The sequence below is a fragment of the Hyperoodon ampullatus genome, assembly GCF_949752795.1.
Source record: "Hyperoodon ampullatus genome assembly, chromosome: 1".
NCBI classification, from domain to species: Eukaryota; Metazoa; Chordata; class Mammalia; order Artiodactyla; family Ziphiidae; genus Hyperoodon; species Hyperoodon ampullatus.
This window is the reverse complement of record NC_136914.1, coordinates 20488513-20506784: the sequence shown is the minus strand read 5'-3', so window position 1 is coordinate 20506784 and position 18272 is coordinate 20488513. Positions and strand designations below refer to the sequence as shown.

General features: G+C 42.5%; 1 protein-coding gene across 2 annotated transcripts in view; it reads right to left on the bottom strand.

Moving 5' to 3' along the window:
* UNC5C (unc-5 netrin receptor C) overlaps positions 1-18272 on the bottom strand; it is a gene marked incomplete at both ends in the record, with an annotated part of 405524 nt that overhangs the window by 62168 nt on the left and 325084 nt on the right. For both annotated transcript variants that reach the window (XM_079712610.1, XM_079712611.1), the window contains 2 exons: positions 1124-1291; positions 6661-6841. In XM_079712610.1, coding sequence (XP_079568736.1) covers positions 1124-1291; positions 6661-6841 — 349 coding nt within the window. The remainder of the gene's footprint in view (positions 1-1123; positions 1292-6660; positions 6842-18272) is intronic.

Below are 18272 nucleotides of genomic sequence, written 5' to 3'. Positions count from 1 at the left end.
CCCCTGCATTGGCAGGCGGACTCTCAACCACTGCGCCACCAGGGAAGCCCCTCATATATTGTATAATTGGACATTTTAGTGGGTTTTGGTTTTGGCAAATATTAACTTCAATTTACCAAAGGATAAGAGCTTGGGACAACATGAGATAGCACAGAAAGATGTTCAGAGGCAAAGGGATGCAATCTTGCTATAGGTACCACTTCAAATAACTCAAAAATAGGTGACCAACATGTACAGATAATAGATGACTGCACTGTATTTTCAAAATCCATTAGCTCATGTGTCACAAAGCTTAGACTTCCTTTTAATTCATTCCAGATGTTTTATTTGCCTTTGCCCAGAAACTGACACCAAATACCAAGTACTTCACCTAAAACATTTTCTAAATTTCAGTTCCAATTAATTTCCATGGCTTTCTGGAGATCAAGATTGTTATCCTAAATGTGTGGCTTTCAATGCTGCTCAAATGCCTTGAATTACAGGTCCTGCAATCTTGGTTCCAACCGTTTTGTTGAGTAACAGAGAGGGATTATGTTCATGTGTGTTTAATCTCTTGTTTTATACTATTTTGTATGTTAGGGTAATAAAGTTAAGTACTCTTTTGGGGGAAAAGACTTGAGATCCCAGCAATGTAAGCAATGAATGGGATGATGGATTTAAATAATGTTTACCACACACTCCTGTGAAGAATAAGGCTCTGTGGGACTTCCCTGGTGGCGCAGTGATTAAGAATCCGCTTGCCAGTGCAGGGGACATGGGTTCGATCCCTGGTCCGGGAAGATCCCACATGCCGTGGAACAACTAAGCCCGTGCACCACAACTACTGAGCCTGGGCTCTAGAGCCCGTGAGCCACAACTACTGAGCCCGTGTGCTGCAACTACTGAAGCCCGCATGCCTAGAGCCTGTGCTCTGCAACAAGAGAAGCCACCGCAATGAGAAGCCTGTGCACCGCAATGAAGAGTAGCCCCCACTCGTTGCAACTAGAAAAAGCCCGTGAGCAGCAACGAGGACCCAACACAGCCAAAAAAAAAAAAAAAAAAGAATAAAGATTTGTATATATACCCTAAAACTTATTTCTAGAACGGGAGGAGACATTTGGGATGGGAGCGCTGGTTTGTTTACCTGGGCATAACGTGGTGCAGGCTATTTTCTGCACACTCTGCCCTTCACAGAAGGCACCACCATTGAGTGGGGCTGGGTTGGTGCAGGTCCTTGTGCGCTTCTGATACCCTCGTCCACAGCGGCTATTACACACAGACCACTCTGTCCAGGTAGACCAGCCACCATTTACTGGAAAGAGATAAAAAATAAAATGTGAATTAAACATATGTGCATACACACAGAGACACACAAACCACACACAGTACATTATAGTTGTATCCCAAGTGACCATAAAAAAATCGAAAACTTCAAAGCTATAAGAGACCCTGGATATCATTTCACACGTATATACAATGGAATATTACTCAGGCATAAAAAGAAATGAAATTCAGTTATTTGTAGTGAGGTGGATGGACCTAGAGTCTGTCATACAGAGTGAAGTAAGTCAGCAAGAGAAAAACAAATACCATATGCTAACACATATATATGGAATCTAAAAAAAAAAAAAAAAAAGAAAAAGTTCTGAAGAACCTCGGGGCAGGACAGGAATAAAGACTCAGACGTAGAGAATGGACTTGAGGACATGGGGAGCGGGAAGGGTAAGCTGGGACAAAGTGAGAGAGTGGCATGGACAAATATACACTACCAAATGTAAAACAGATAGCTAGTGGGAAGCAGCCACATAGGACAGGGAGATCAGCTCGGTGCTTTGTGTCCCCCTAGAGGGGTGGGATAGGGAGGGTGGGAGGGAGACGCAAGACGGAGGAGATATGGAGATATATGTATATGTATAGCTGGTTCACTTTGTTATAAAGCAGAAACTAACACACCATTGTAAAGCAATTATACTCCAATAAAGATGTTAAAAAAATAAAATTGCATTGCAGAGCTGAAGAATCTAAGCACAGAGATAAATAAAATGAATTATAACATCTATTTACCTATTCAGAAAATAGGACTGTGTTCTCCTCTCCTTAGTCAGTGTTGTTTTAAAAAAAAATCCTCTTACCTAGTAAAGCTCCAAAAATTACTTTTGGCAACTTATCTCAAATAACATATGTTTACATCCTTATATCAAGGCTGTGAGTGACTATGAAGCATGGGAACTGATAAAATCATTTAGCCTTTTCTTTTTTTTTTTTTTTTTTTTTTTTTTTTGTGGTACGCGGGCCTCTCACTGTTGTGGCCTCTCCCGTTGCGGAGCACAGGCTCCGGATGCGCAGGCTCAGCAGCCATGGCTCACGGGCCCAGCCGCTCCGCGGCATATGGGATCCTCCCAGACCGGGGCACGAACCCGTATCCCCTGCATTGGCAGGCGGACTCTCAACCACTGCGCCACCAGGGAGGCCCTAGCCTTTTCTTAATAACAGATGACTGATTATTTTTCTTTAGCATATGTAAACTTTATAACCTTTTAAGGACTTTTAGTTAGTTTCATTAATAAGTGAATCTAGTTTTTAAAGAATTCTTGATAGCTGGATTTTTAACTAATTGAGTATCTATTTGAATGAATTAGCGATTAGTTGATGTAACTGAAATGGACACCTATTTTGTGTATAAAGGGTATTTACAGTGTTTGGTGGAGCTGTCAGTATAGGTGCGATGATAAAATCTACTCCCTGGGACTCCCCTGGTGGCGCAGTGGTTAAGAATCCGCCTGCCAATGCAGGGGACACAGGTTCAAGCCCTGGTCCAGGAAGATCCCACATGCCATGGAGCAACTAAGCCTGTGTGCCGCAACTACTGAGCCTGCGCTCTGGAGTCCGCGAGCCACAACTACTGAAGATTGTGGGCCTAGAGCCGGTGCTCTGCAACAAGAGAAGCCACCGCAATGAGAAGCCCATGCACCACAATGAAGAGTAGCCCCTGCTCGCCAGAGCTAGAGGAAGCCCGCGCATAGCAACGAAGACACAACACAGCCAATAAATAAATAAGTAAATAAATATATTAAACAAAAAAAAACAACCTACTCCCTAACACTATGTTCACTACCTCTGTAGATCTTGCTCTAGAAAATACTCTGACATACTTTTGTATCTCAATATACGAGTCTGTGAAATCATTTTAATTAAGCAATTTCTAACAAAAATTATTTGCTGGTGGTTAAAACACGGCACAACTAGTATATGTATCTGCTTCCTGATGGTAAAGAAGAGTGTTACTCAGATAACACAAACCTTACATGTGAACATCATATGCCCATCATCTCCTTCTCTAGAAACTTATGCAATAGGCAATAATCATGAATGTGTTATACATACAGACATAGACTTCTTCACTGGAGAGTTATTTTTTTATATAAAGATAAACTGAAATCAATTGTGATGTTCAATAATAGGAACATGGTAAACATGTATGTTCGTGAGATTGACTCCTAGGCAGCTATTGAAAATGACTCAGTATACATGCACCCTATGTTCACAGCAGCACTATTCACAATAGCCAAGACATGGAAACAACCTAAATGTCAATCGACAGGTGAATGGATAAAGAAGACATACAGGGACTTCCCTGGTTGTCCAGTGGTACAGAATCCGCCTTCCAAGGCAGGGGACGTGGGTTCGATCCCTTGTGGGGGAACTAAGACCTCACACACCATGGGACAGATAAGTCTGTGTGCTACAACTACTGAGCTCGTGCACCTCAACAAGAGAGCCCACGTGTTGCAAACTACAGAGCGCACATGCTCTGGAGCCCGCACACAACTAGAGAGAGAAAAACCCACATGCCACAACTAGAGAGAAGCCTGCGCGCCACAATGAAGAGCCTGCGTGCCACAACAAAAGATCCCGCATGCCTCAACAAAGATCCCGTGTGCTGCAGCTGAGACCCGATGCAACCAAAAAATAAATAAATAAAGGGGAAAAAAGGGCTAGCCATCACAGCTTTATTTAAAAAAAGATGTGGTACATATACACAATGGAATACTACTTAGCCATAAAAAGGACAAAATAATGTCATGTGCAGCAACATGGATGTACCTAGAGATCATCATACTAAGTGAAATGAGTCAGAAAGAGAAAGATAAATACAATATTACTTATAGGTGGAATCTAAAATATGACACAAATGAACCTATCTATGAAACAGAAACAGAATGAGGGATATAGAGAAGAGACTTATGGTCGCCAAGGGGGAGGGGCGTGGGGGAGGGAGGGATTGGGAGTTTGGGATTAACAGATGCAAACTATTATATAGAGAATGGATAAACCACATGGTTCTACTGTATAGAACAGGGAACTATATTCAATATCCTGTGATAAACCATATGGAAAAGAATATGAAAAAGAATGTGTGTGTATATATATATATGTATGTATAACTGAGTCACTTTGCTGTACAGCAGTAATTAACACAACATTGTAATTTAATTATACTTCAATTAAAAAATAAATTTTAAAAAAATGATGCTGTAGAAGTCTGTTTAATAATACATGGATATTGCAACATTATGTTTTAAGTAAAAAAATATATTTAGAATCCTTATTTTAAAATCCTATTTATGCTAAGAAAATTCCAGTAGTATACATGTCAATCTTTTTTAAAGCTACATCTGGATGACAAAATGACAGGATTATAGGTATTTTTTTCTTTGAACGTTTTTCTGTGTTTCCCAAATTTTCTATAATGAATATATATTTGCAATCTAAAAATGATGCTAACAAAATTAAATATATACAACAGACTCTAAAATGAAATACTGGTTACATATATATGTTTTTCTGTGGACTATTAGTGAGTCCAACCTATGAGCCTTGGACAACTTATTTTACGAGGCCATGAAAAGAAGGACAAGCCGATGTTTGACAGGTAGAGTTGCATTTAGCATTCCAAAAAGCAATTTAAGCCACTCAGCTTCACAAAACTCCAAATGTCATGGAATTGTCAGTATAAATTGCTTACCAACACACTGGCAAGGCAATATCATAAACTTTTAGAGAAAAGACAGGTCTTGAAGATCCTAGGCTTATTCCCTCATTTTACAGAGAAGGAGATACGGGCTCCGAGCATTCTGTTTAAGGGACCAACTGAAAGTCAGCTGGTGATAGACCTAGGCCTAGAACATAAGACTCCTGACCCCTAGTCCCACGATGTTTTCTAAACTCAAAATGCTTTAGTTACTTGTGTTTGATTCTTCCTAAAGACAATGTTCAGCTTGTGCTTATGGATACTGAAAGCATGCCATACACAGGAAGAGAGATCTGCATGTACATGAAACATCCATGTAATACATCTATTTAGAGTCTGCCTTCATTAGTTATTTATGACTGGTACAAGCTATGACGTGCCCCACTTCTCTTTTCCATTTCCAATGCTGTTAATTAAGTCGTTCAGAGAGTTTAGAAAAAGACAAAGTGGGAAACGTTTCACTGTGACTTAAGGAAATTTCACTTCAGAGTATTCAGAGGATTTAAAAAAAATATTAAGCATCTGTCCTGTAATGAAAATGACAGTTTTTAAGCATCACTACATTCAGCCTTTCGAACACATCACAGTGGTTTCTGTTCTCATAACACCCTATAGCATGAGGACACATCCAGCCAAATGGTACTACTTGCAGTAAGCAAGGGCCACGAGCCACATACTCGTGGCTGTCCTTTCTTCGTAGTCATTTAGACAAATCTCCTGGAGTGTCATTTAACACTGAAGCGGCCATGAAAAGCTTCCTTACATTCTAAGTGGTAGCCATGTCATTCCGGAGGTGGCAGAACCTCAAAATATTTCTCAGGGTCATTCAGTTTCCTCTGAGACAATAACTCATCAGGAATATGAAGACCTACTATGTATCTAACACTGTGAGAAATACATAAATGTATAGGGCTGTTCTCTTAGTCTACCAAGGAGCTTAAAAGCTTAGCTGGGGAGATGGAACTACTAGTGAAATGATGAGAAAACCACTGAGTGCTAAAGCAGACAGGCAGATAAAAGCATCACATGCTGCAGCAAAACTGGGGTCAGAATCATTTAGTACTTCTGGAGAAATGATAGGCTTAGAGATGAGATGGATTAGAATAGGGCCAGAGAGTGGAAGAGAAGCTTTCTGAAGAAGTCATCATGTTGAAACTGGCTACAGGGTTACGATTGAGCCCTTGTCTTCACTCTGGATGCCCCTGGTGGAGTGTAAAGCAAGTTCTAGGGAGTTAAAGTTGCTCTGATGTGTTCGGAGAACAGGTCGGCTCCAGTTTACCTGAGGTTTTGCAATCACTCTCCTGAGGCCCACAGAAAGAGCAGCAGGCTGCTTGCAGCATCTTCATCTTGCAACTCCCTCTAGATCTTTGTAGTCCAGGCTATGGAGAGCGGGAGAGACTAGGGAAGCAGGGAACCGTCCTGGTACTTAGGTAGGTTTCCTTCATTTTCCTATAAACTGACTGACAAAGGACCAGGGATTTCTAAGTCTAGTTTTTCTATAAGTATCTAAACCTCACTGTCCATGTGAGAAGCTGGAAGAGAGCCGCAGTGGGGATAGAAAAGGGGCCTCTTCACTTGGTATTTTAAGATTAAAATGAGAAACTGCAGTTTGACCTCAACTAGATTTGAGACCCCAAAAGCTCACTCACCATAGACTATGACAGTTGCGGTTGTGCTTTTCCTCTTGGCGACAATGTTTTTGGCAACACAAGTATAGTTTGCGGTATCTGAGAGGCGGGCCTGCTTGATGATGAGGTTGTGATCAATGGTAATATAGAAATTCCGATCTTCAACGGGATCAATGATGTCTTCATTTTTCAACCATTCCACCTAAAGATGCACGAGAGAAACAGATAAATTCCCAGTATGGATCCCTTGATGGCTGTCTGTCCTAACTTTTGTTTTGCAGTGTGAATAACATTTTCCACGCCATGAACTTCTGCAAACTGGAGAAAGTAACTTTCTGAGGTCACATTAAGTATCACTCACCTGCCAAACATGCTGATTCTGTCTGTACTACATTATTCTCAAATGTCAATGACCCAACTGGGAAATACAGTGTTCAAATTGTTTTCACTTTGCCCTCCAGGCAGGAATTGGGGATGTGCATTGCCAAGTTCAGAACCCAATCAAAAATAATAGGCTAAGCATTTCAAACTGAACTCAAACCTTTTGCTATTTTATTTGTTTACTCTTGGCAACCTACCTGCTGCTTTTCAGTAGAGAATATAAGGACTATTAAAAAAGCTCAAAAGGCATCTTAGACATCGTGTAGCTCTAATAAAACAACATTTGGATGATTTATGTGTAACATATGGATTAAATTCCCCTAAAAGTGCACTTACTTTAAAATATAGCAAACACATATTTAGAGATGTATCTAAGCCAAAATCTTGGGAGGAAAAAAAAAAAGGTTTTCTACTAACTCTCAATATAACCTTTTAGCATATAAATCATAGTCAAATCTCTCTTTTTGTCTATCTCTGGCATCAAATCTTTGGCTCATGGTTTGCTTCTGGAGAACCTGACCTAAGACATGACTGTTCAAAACTATTGAACTATTTTTCCTGTGCAAATATCAGTTTAGCAACAGCAATGTTATCCTTACAGAATGAAAGGAGGGAAATATATCTGTATAAGATGTCCTGATGAAGGATAAACTATTTCTTGTTCCATAAATTGCTTTTTTCCCCTACGCACAGGTTTTTCCATAAAGCAAAACAACATTGATATTTACCACACTTAAACTTTCCTTTTACATTAGTGTGGATACCCATATAAGAAACCTTTAGTGGTAGGGTGTCAATAGTATTGCCATTTTCAAAATCTTAAGGAGCTTCCCTTGCACCACAAGAGGTCTGGAAATTAATCTCTAAATCTGTCAGTGGGCTGGATGTTACACAGCTCTAAATTACATCTAACACAGGGACTCTAAAACAATGCTTCCCTAATCCTTAGAAGAGAGGACAAAATTTAAAGGGAAAAATAAAATACAATCATCTTGAAATAAACATAGGAGGATGTAGACAAGAGTAACAATTTGTAATGACGTAAATTCTGAAATAGCTTAACAGTGTTGATATTTACACTAATGGAAGTGAGAAAGCGTGAAATCCATCTAAAATAGTGGAGCTTTAAAACATGCATTTTGTTTTCAATAAAGACAGCACATTCAGTCCTGTGCTTGGATATATTTGATGAGAGATGCACACTCACTTGACCTGGATTTTCTCAAACTTCGGCCCTACATGTGTGGTAATATGATCTTGCTACAAGTGCAAGAGGAAAGGGAGCAAGATTCAGACTATTAGAAAACTGCTTGATGATCATTGAAAGCTGATGTTAATATCTTCTGAAGCTAATCTTTACACAGATTATCTTTGCCGTTTGAAAGAAAGCTTTCCACTTACAGAAGGTCCTGTTGGGCTCCCCTGATTTGTTCTTAGATCCCTCGTGTGTGTGTGTGTGGGGGGGGCAGGCACGTGCACGTGCAATTTTCTTTCAAGGACCCATACCTTCTACTTTGCTTTGAAGGATGGCCCTCAGGCTCCTAGATGTTCTGCTTCGAAGTACCTAGGGGTTCACAGCTCCCCCACCAACTTTCTCCTTTGCTGTGACCTCACAGGTGTGGAAACAAGCCCTGTGTCCAATCAGGTTGGAACCTGAGTTGCTACTCTCCAGAGCTGCCCTGCAGGGTGCGCGCTGAAGCTACCTCCTTGAGACATCTCCTAAATGTATACTTTCTGGGCTCCTTTTTTTCTCTTTTCCTTCCTGCTTGCTCCACCCACTTACAGGACTCTTCTGGGAGCACTTCTATAACCAACCATTTGCATTCAAACCTCTGCCTCGTGGTTTACTTCTGGAGAACCTGATCTAAGTCAGGACTGTTCGAAACTATGGTTTCTTCTATGTACATAACAGTTAACAACAGTAATGCTATACTGATCGTAAATGATACAAAGATCCCAAGGGATACTGAAAACCACCTGTTTATTTGAAAAGTTTATTACGTGGAAGAAAAAAAGGATTCTGCACTGCTGGCAAAACATTTAAAAAGACTTGCATGATTACTGGGTATATGATCTCTACTTTCTCATACGCGACTCTGTTATTTTCCTCAGGTGTCTCTCGTCTCTCGCTGAGGCAGTAACCCTGGACCCTGTCAGGGACATGGCCCTCCTCCCCTAATTCTGGCTTTCACCCAGGGAAACTCTGCTTCGATTTATTCTCTACACTGGGCTTGCCTGTATGCCTTTGTTTGAAGAAACAATGACATCTACAGAGAGAAAAGAGCTGTAGGAATGAAGAAAGGACCCAAGGACTCGGGCTTTTAGCAAGATGCCCCCCCCTTCCCAGTTCCCTATGCCCCAGAACTCCCAGTCTTGTCACCAAGTCCTGTTTTGAGACCTGATCTCCAGGAGAAGCTCAGGTCTGGACCACAGGTCATCACTCACCTCCTGCACTAGAATCACCATCTTGCTCAGCATGTCTCCATCACCCACCCTCCAAAACTTTTCTTTTTTTGTGGTACGCGGGCCTCTCACTGTTGTGGCCTCTCCCGTTGCGGAGCACAGGCTCCGGACGCGCAGGTTCAGCGGCCACGGCTCACGGGCCCAGCCGCTCCGCAGCATGTGGGATCTTCCCGGACCGGGGCACGAACCCGTGTCCCCTGCATCAGCAGGCGGACTCTCAACCACTGCGCCACCAGGGAAGCCCCCTCCAAAACTTTTGGAACCCTTCCTCACTACCTTGGAACACGGCACCAACATCTTCCAAAATTTCAACCTCTGTTCAGATTGTTTTCTTCGCTTTTCTCTAACTAAATCCTAGCTCTTCATGATGCTGCTGTTTCTTCTAGAGTCCTCTCAAGTGGGGATGTCTGATTTCCCAAACCCAACGTACCACGAGGCCTGGGGATTCAGTAAGCGTCCTCCTTGATCCACACTGTCTGCTCTACCTTCGCATCCTTGCAGTGAAACGTGGCTGTGCAAAGCCATGTTGAGTGGTGTAATCTTACGTTCATGATGACAGAACTCAAGGGGGCCCTAAGTTCTGCCAAAAGATGGTACGATATTTTCATCGTCTGTTCACTGTCCCACACTCCTAGACAGCTATTTCACACCTTCTCCTCTCTGCTTAAACACTACCTCCCCCGCTATCCTCACTTTCGGCCAATGACCAAGATTTCCATGTCACGGAGAAAACTGACAATCACCAGACATCTCCCGAAGCTCCCACTACCCACCTACCACCCCTGTTCTGCACCCTCCCTCTTGTTACTAGGCAGCTCTCTGCTCCTAGGTGTCACCTCTCACTTGGAGTCTGCATCCCATTCCTGTTCTCTTAGTCAAGGGCAAGCCCCAGGAATTCTCCTCTCTTACATCATGAATTTCCCACTACACAGAATCATTTCCACCAGCATACAGACACGTGGTTACTCTTCACAACTTAAAAGAAAATCCCTCCCCACTCATTTCTGCCTTTAGTCGCCCCCACGTTCCTTTGCTCACCTTAAAAGACGCCTTGGAATACCTGTTTGTACTTTCTCTCCAGTTCCTGTCCTCTTCATCTCTACTGAATCCACTCTAATTCACACTGACCTCCATCCACTGTTAGAACTGCTCTCTTTCCAAGGTACCAATTACTTTCACTTTGTTACATGGACTGGTGAGGTTTTAGTACTTGACTTACTTGACTCAGCAGCAGCATTTGACCCCATCGGTTTCTCCCTCCTCCTCGCCTGCTTTCTCCAGACGGGGCACTTTCTTAGTTTTTGTCCCATCTCCCCCCATTCCCCCACAGCTTCCTTGGGTTTAGGTCTGTTCTCCCTGGGTAGCTCTGTCCTTGGACCTCTTCTTTTTTCTATTTTCCATCCATATTCACTTTCTTGGTGAGCTCATCCAGTCTCATGCGGATGACTCCTAAATTTATCTCCAGTCTAGACCCTATCCTTGAACTTCAGACTCATATATCCAACTGCCTTCTTGCAACTCCACTGGGTTGTCTAATAATGATCTCCCGAACTGCCCTCCAAAGCTGTTCCTCCCACAACCTTACCTGTCTCAGTTAAGGCCAACTCCATCCTTCTGGTAACTTAGACAGAAACCTCAGGCTTGGCCTTGACTACTCTCTTCCTCTCCACTCTGCTGATTTGATGTCAGAGCAGCATATCAGAATCTAACCACTTCTTGTCCCCTCAGCACCACTCCCTTCCCCGAGCAGGTCACCATCATTTCTCTCCTGGATTATTGCAACAACTTTCTGTCTATATCTTTACTTTTCCCCTTGGTCCTAACATCTATTCTCAACACAACAGAGCGATCCTTAAAGCCTAAGTCCGATCATGCTATAGCTCATCTCCAAGCCTCCAGTGGCCCCCTATGTTGTTCAGTGTCAACCCCAAAATCCTCACAAGGACCCACAAGGTCCTGCACCACCAGGAACCCTGACCTCTCTGAGATCACCTAGTTTACTCTCTCCCTTTCTCTCATCTTTTTAGATGCTGACTCCTTTGCCGGTTCTTACACACATCAGGGGCGCTCCTGCCTTGGGGATGCTGAGTCTACTGGTGCACCTGCCTGGAATAATCTTTCCCCCAATAAGTCTGCTCTCTTCTCTCCTTCAGGTCTTTACTCAGATGTCACCGTCTCAGTGAGTCACTTCCTAATCAACCTTTAAAACTGCAACATCTCCCTCTGAGTATGCTTGCAATCCCTCACTCTCTTTTATTTTCTTCATCTCACATAGACTGTATTTTACTTGTTAGTTGTCTCCTCTACCAGAATGTAAGCTCCACGGATTTGGGTCTATTTTTTGATCACTGTTATAGTCCCGTGGCCTGGAACTGGCAGATAGTAGGTGCTTAATTAGTATTTGCTAAATGTATGGACAAAACAACACATGTAGTAGGGTCAAGTCTGTTATACATATTTTTAGATCTCCCTAAAGTTGGTGCTTTAACTGTCAAATTTAATAATGAATATATATGGTGAGAGCAATTTTAAACATCCCTTCTAGCTAAGTTCTGCAGGAGATTAAGAACACAAATCTCCACTGCCTAAGGTCAAATCCTACAGAGCTGGCCTGGCCTCCAAGTGGACTCATTGGAGAAATCATGACATAGAAGAGGGCCTCTGGAATGATGCTAGGAGACCTCCAGTGTTTCACTGCCATTTAGAAGTATGAGTCTGAAGTGTCCAGTGGCCAACATGTTTTAACTAAGGCATCTTTGAAAATGGAACTCTCTCTAGCCCACATTATACCTGTATGTCTGCTGCAGAATTTTAAGGTGTTTGAGTAACTATGGTGGAATTTCATCTAGTAAGCACAGAATCTAGGTGATCCCAGGAAACCTGAGACTGTAACACAGCTTCCCAAGAACTTTCAACTTCAATAAACAAAGATGCACCTTGTTATTTCAATTCCATTCCGCAAACACTGAGTATGTACTATGTGTCAAGTGTTGGGGAATAAAGGGAAAAATCAGATAAGTGCTTCCCTTATGCTTATGTAGCATTCGCTACGTAAGAAGACAAACCTATAAACTAGCAATTACAATCTGACAGAGAAACAACACACATGTGCAAGGATGGAAGCAAATCGGGGTTCAAATTACGTGAGGCGAGGACATCTGAACCAGTTTCTCAAGGATGGAGTTAAGCTTGTTGGGAAGGCAAAGGGAAGCATGGGGTGAAGGATGAAGAGGATATTTCAGGAAGAGGAAGCAGCAGGTGCTTCCCACAGGCCTGAATCCTCTTGGGGAGTCTGAGCACTGGACAGTGGTCTTAGCTGCACAGCCAGGGCAAGCAGAACAAGGATGGAGAAGCTGCTTTCAGGAAATCACTGAGGGACTCCCATGCTGTGATCCATTGAAGGGTTTAAAGAGAAGAGGCATTACGATGCTTTGCTTTAAGAATGACTATTTTAGGGGGCAGTGTGGATTACTAGGGAGGCACAGTGGAAGCTGGAAACCAGTTAAAAAGGCTACTGTCGTAGTCCTGGTGAAAGACGATGAAGACTGAATGAAGGAAGGACCAAGGGGACTAGGGAGAAAAGAATGGATACAGAACGTAATCTGAAGGGGCGAGGGATATGGCAGAAGAGTTGCCTGCATGTGGAAAGGAGGGGGCAAGACGAAACCATCTCGTTTCCGGCCTGGGGACCTGTGTGTAGATCAGGGATAAAGGAGGCAGACAAGAGTTAAGGGCTGAAAGGATAATGAGTTGATTTGGCTGATCTTACAAGGAATCCAGATGGTACAGCATGATTCTCTACAATAGCTAAATTGCTCAAAATTCTCCAGTTATTTCCATGAAAAGGGTGATTTTTTTTCCCCTAAAGTTTTGAAATACAAAAAAACCAACAATAAGACCCTCATTAGTTCTGCTTCTCTTAGATCACAGCACTAAGAACAGAACATAGATATTGATTAAAAGGATAAAGCAACATTTATTCCCATTTTGGTTAATTAAAAACTCAGGAGAGGATGTATGGGAGGGAAAACAATGTGTGAGAATAATTCTGTTTATCGTGTAAAGGGTGGTCTGAATCGGCAAGATAAATCAATATAAAAGCCTTACAGATATATTCTTTTATTAAAAATATATATCCTGGGCTTCCCTGGTGACGCAGTGGTTGAGAGTCCGCCTGCCGATGCAGGGGACACGGGTTCGTGCCCCAGTCCGGGAAGATCCCACATGCGGCGGAGCGGTTAGGCCCGTGAGCCATGGCCACTGAGCCTGCGCATCTGGAGCTTGTGCTCCGTAACGGGAGAGGCCACAACAGTGAGAGGCCCGCGTACTGCAAAAAAAAAAATAAATAAAAATAAAATAAATAAATAATATATATATATATATATATATATATATATATATATATATATATATATATATATCCTTTTCATGCAGTATCTCCAGCACTCAACACCATCAAATAAAGTGACACTCTTCCATTTGAAGTAATTTTACAGTGAGTCTCCTTACATAAACTGTATGTAAAATCCCAAGAAACAATACAGTATCTTTTGTAGCACTAGAAATTAATTGTATTGAGTATTTAAGTATTTAATTATACTTTTGCAATGCTACTTATTTGTATGCTAATCTTGGTTAATCAGGAGTCAGTACTTGGGTCTGGCCTCTGAATTCTGTTCATATTTTGTTCATTTCAGTGCTGCTTGTTGACTTTACCCTGAGACTTGGCTTCTTCTCACCCCTCCCATTTAGCAAACCATTTGATTTATACAAGGGAGAAGTCTTTCTGAGCTAGAAGTTATTTTTAGCTATGTATAAAACATTCAGAAAGAGAGAAAAATAGGTTGAAGTTCAGAAAACAATAAAAGGCTTTGCCCATAAACCAGGGTTGTCAGGGTTGCAGTGAGGCAAAGCACCGTTTCTGTCCTTGTGGCTCAGTAACTGCGGTCTTTTCAATAATTTGGAGCATATCTGAAGTAATTTACTGAAGTGTTTATGAAGACATAGGATTCTGTTAACAGGTAATAAAAATAATTATGAGGAAATGTTAGGACATCCTGTTTGCATATTTGATTGCTGTTTGGTATTGATTATCCCATTGTGTGCCACTGAGAATCTTACTGTAAGGAGCAGTTCCTCCTGTACCAGATAAGAGGGCTGCTCTCAGGCCAGACTGCCTGGGGTCAAAACCCATTTCTGTGCCTCTCTTGGGCAAATTTCTTTTCTTCTATGTGCCCCAGAGTCCTTATTTATAACAGGAGGATAATTATAAAATTGATTCCATAAGGTTTTTCAGGATTAAATGAGTTAATACACAAATTACTTAGTGTTTGGCATATAGTCAATATTCTTAAATTATTATTAGTATTACATTAAGAATATTCTAAAGGAGCTGGGACAAAATCCAAACAACTCTACAAAAAAAGAGAGAAGTGGCATTCATCTAAAAACAAAAAGGAAGGGAGAGATCAAAATGGTAGAGTAGGAGCATGTGGAGTTCACCTCCCCCCATGAACACATCAAAAACATATCTACATGTGGAGCAATTCTCACTGAAAACAAACTGGAGACTGGCAGGAAGACTCTTGTGCCGCCAAGGCTATTAGAAAGATCCTCACAGAATCGAGTAAGAGGGGAAGAGAAGCACGATCGGGTCAGGATCTGTGCCCCTGGAAGGGGACATAGAGAAAAAGGAGATTACAAGGAGAAAGATCTGCCCTAGGGAGTGGGCAGTTCAAGCCACATATTGGGTGCCCCAGCCCTAGGGTCCAACAGTGGGAAGACAAGTCCCCTTAGCTGGTTTGAAAATAAGTGGGACAAGCAGGAGGGCTGTAAGGAACCTAAACTCTGCTTGTGAAGACTGTGCACATGCTTCCTTACCCCCAGAAACAAGGCAGAAGAAGCGGGTTGAAACTGCCGGGGCCTTGGCCAGTGTCCTGTGACTGCCCCAGCACATGCCGAAGCCTGAGCCAAGCACCTGCTCTGGCCCCTCCTGCTCCACAGCACAGCTCCACGCTAGGAGGAGGGCCGCAGTGGCCGAGGGGAGCACACACCTATGAAACACAGAGCGGACTGGGACCCAGAACACATCCGAATGGGGCGAGGGCAGCCACTGCTGGTGTTTGCGGAGGCAGCGCATGGGGAGTGGTCCTGGACCCTGCATGGGGCCGGAGCCACCACAGCCTGTGCCCCAACCACACCAAGTACCTACTTCTCTAGTTCCAGCACTGCTCCCCAATGGGGTGAGGGTGCAGGTGCTGGGAGGGGAGAGAGCAAACACTTAGAGGAAATGGAACCAGCTTGGAACTGACCCTCAAGGTTTCTGCTCCAGCAACGTGGGACCTGCCTCTGCCCCTAATAGGGTGGTGTTGGCCACTGAGCAGAGGAGAAACCCCAGCTCACACTTGGCTCTGGCTCTAGCACCTCCATCTCAGCCCCACCTCCTACAAAGGTGAAAGCTGCCATACCCTCAGGGAAGATGTGAGTCATAATCATGTCAGATCCAGCTCTTCCACCAAAGCCACTGGGCACACACATATTGTATAGGGATGCTCCCATACAAGAACACTACTTCAAAACCAGAATAGGTAATTGTTTCACCTAATACCATAGAGACAGAGAAAGTTAAGCAAAATGAGAAGACAGAGAAATTTGTTTCAAATGAAAGAATAAGAGAAAAACCCTGGAAAAGCAAGCAATGAAAACAAATAAATAATTCATCCGATAAAGAGTTCAAAGATTGGTAATGAGAATGTTAACGGAATTAGGGAAAATAACAGATGAACACAATGAGAATTTTAACAAAGAACTAGAAAATAAAGAACCAGTCAGAACGTAAGAATACAATAACTGAAATGAAAAACACACTACAAGGAATTAACAGCAGACTATGTGATACAGAAGAATGCATAAGTGATCTAGAAGACAGAATGGAAATCACCCAATCAGAACAGAAAAAAATTTTTTTAATGAAAGTAATTTAACAGACTTTTGAGACAACAGTGTACCAATACAAGAATCATAGGGGGCCCAGAAGGTGAGGAGAGAGAGAAAAGGACTGAAAATGCATTTGAGGAAATTATTGCTGAACACTTCCTGAACCTGAAGGAAACAGATATTTAGATACAGACAAACCCAAACAGACCCACACCAAGACATGTCATAATTAAAATGGCAAGAGTTAAAGAGAGTTCAAAAGGCAGCAAGACAAAAAAAAGAATCATATACAAGGGAACCTCCACAAGGCTATTAGCTGACTCTCCTGCAGAAACATTGCAGGCCAAAAGGGTGTGGTGTGATATATTTAAAGCGCTGAAAGAGAAAAACCTCCAACTCAGGATACACTATCCAACAAGATTATAATTCAGAATTGAAGGAGAGGTAAAGAACTTCTCAGAAAGCAAGAACTAAGGAGTTCATCAGTGCTAAACCTACCCTAAAAGAAATGTTAAAGGGTCAGTGAAAAGACTAAGACAATTAGTAAGAATCTAAAGGAAAAGAAAAATCCCACGAGTAAAGGCAAACATATAGTAAAGGCTATGGATCAACCACTTAAATAAGCTAGTACAAAGACTAAAAGAAAAAAAAATTTTAAATCAAGTATAACTGCAACAGACACTGAACAGACAAACATAAAGATGTAAAATATGACATCAAAAACATGACATGTGAGAGAGAGGAATAAAAAATGTAGATATTTTGGAATGGTTTTGAACTTAAATGACTACTATTTTAAAACAAGTAGATATAGTTATAGGTCAACATATATGGACCACATGGTTACCACAAATCAAAACCTACAACAAATACACAAAAGCCAGAGAGAAAGGAACACTAGCATACCAATAAAGAAAATCATCAAACCACAAGAGAAGAAACTAAAAGAGAAGAACAGAGAAGAACTACAAAAACAACCAGAAAAGAAGTAACAAGGGTACAGAGACAAAACGGTGGAGTAGAAGGACATGAGCTCCCCTCTTCTTACAAAAACACCAAAATTACAACTAACTGCTGAAAAATCATTGACAAAAAAATGCTGGAAGCTACCAAAAACGATGCCTTACATCCAAAGAAAAGAAGAAGACAGTAGGAGGGGCACAATCGTGATAAAATCAAATCCGATACCTACTGAGTGGGTGACCAACAAACTGGAAGATAATTATACCACAGAAATTCTCCCACAGGAGTGAAAGTTCTGAGCTCCACATCAGGTTCCCCAGCCTTGGGGTCTGGTAACAGGAAGAGGAGTCCCCAGAGAATCTGGCTTTGAGGTTACCAGGGTTTCATCACAGAAATTCCACAGGACTGGGGGAAACGGAAACTCCACTACTGGAGGCCGCAAATAAGGTCTCGTGTGCACCAGGACTCAGGGTAAAAAGCAGTGACCACTGAGACTGGGCCAGACCTACCTGCTAGTATTGGAGGGTCTCCTGTGGACACAGGGGGCGACTATGGCTCACTGAGGGGACAAAGACACAGGCGGTGGTAGTTCTGGGATGTACTCATTGGCGTGAGCCCTCCTGGAGGCTGCCATTTTCTCGCCAGGACCAGACCCCACTCAACAGCATGTGGGCTCCAGTGCTGGGATGCCTCAGGCCAAATGGCTGAAAGGTTGGGAATACATTCCCACCTATCAGCAGGTGGGCTGCTTCGAGTCTTCCTGAGCACACAGATGTCCCCTAAACTACCCCTCACCCCTCAACATGGCCCAACACACCAGAGGGACAAGACCCAGCTCCACCCACAACTGGGGAGGAAACAGTCCTTCCCACCAGGAAACCTGCACAAGC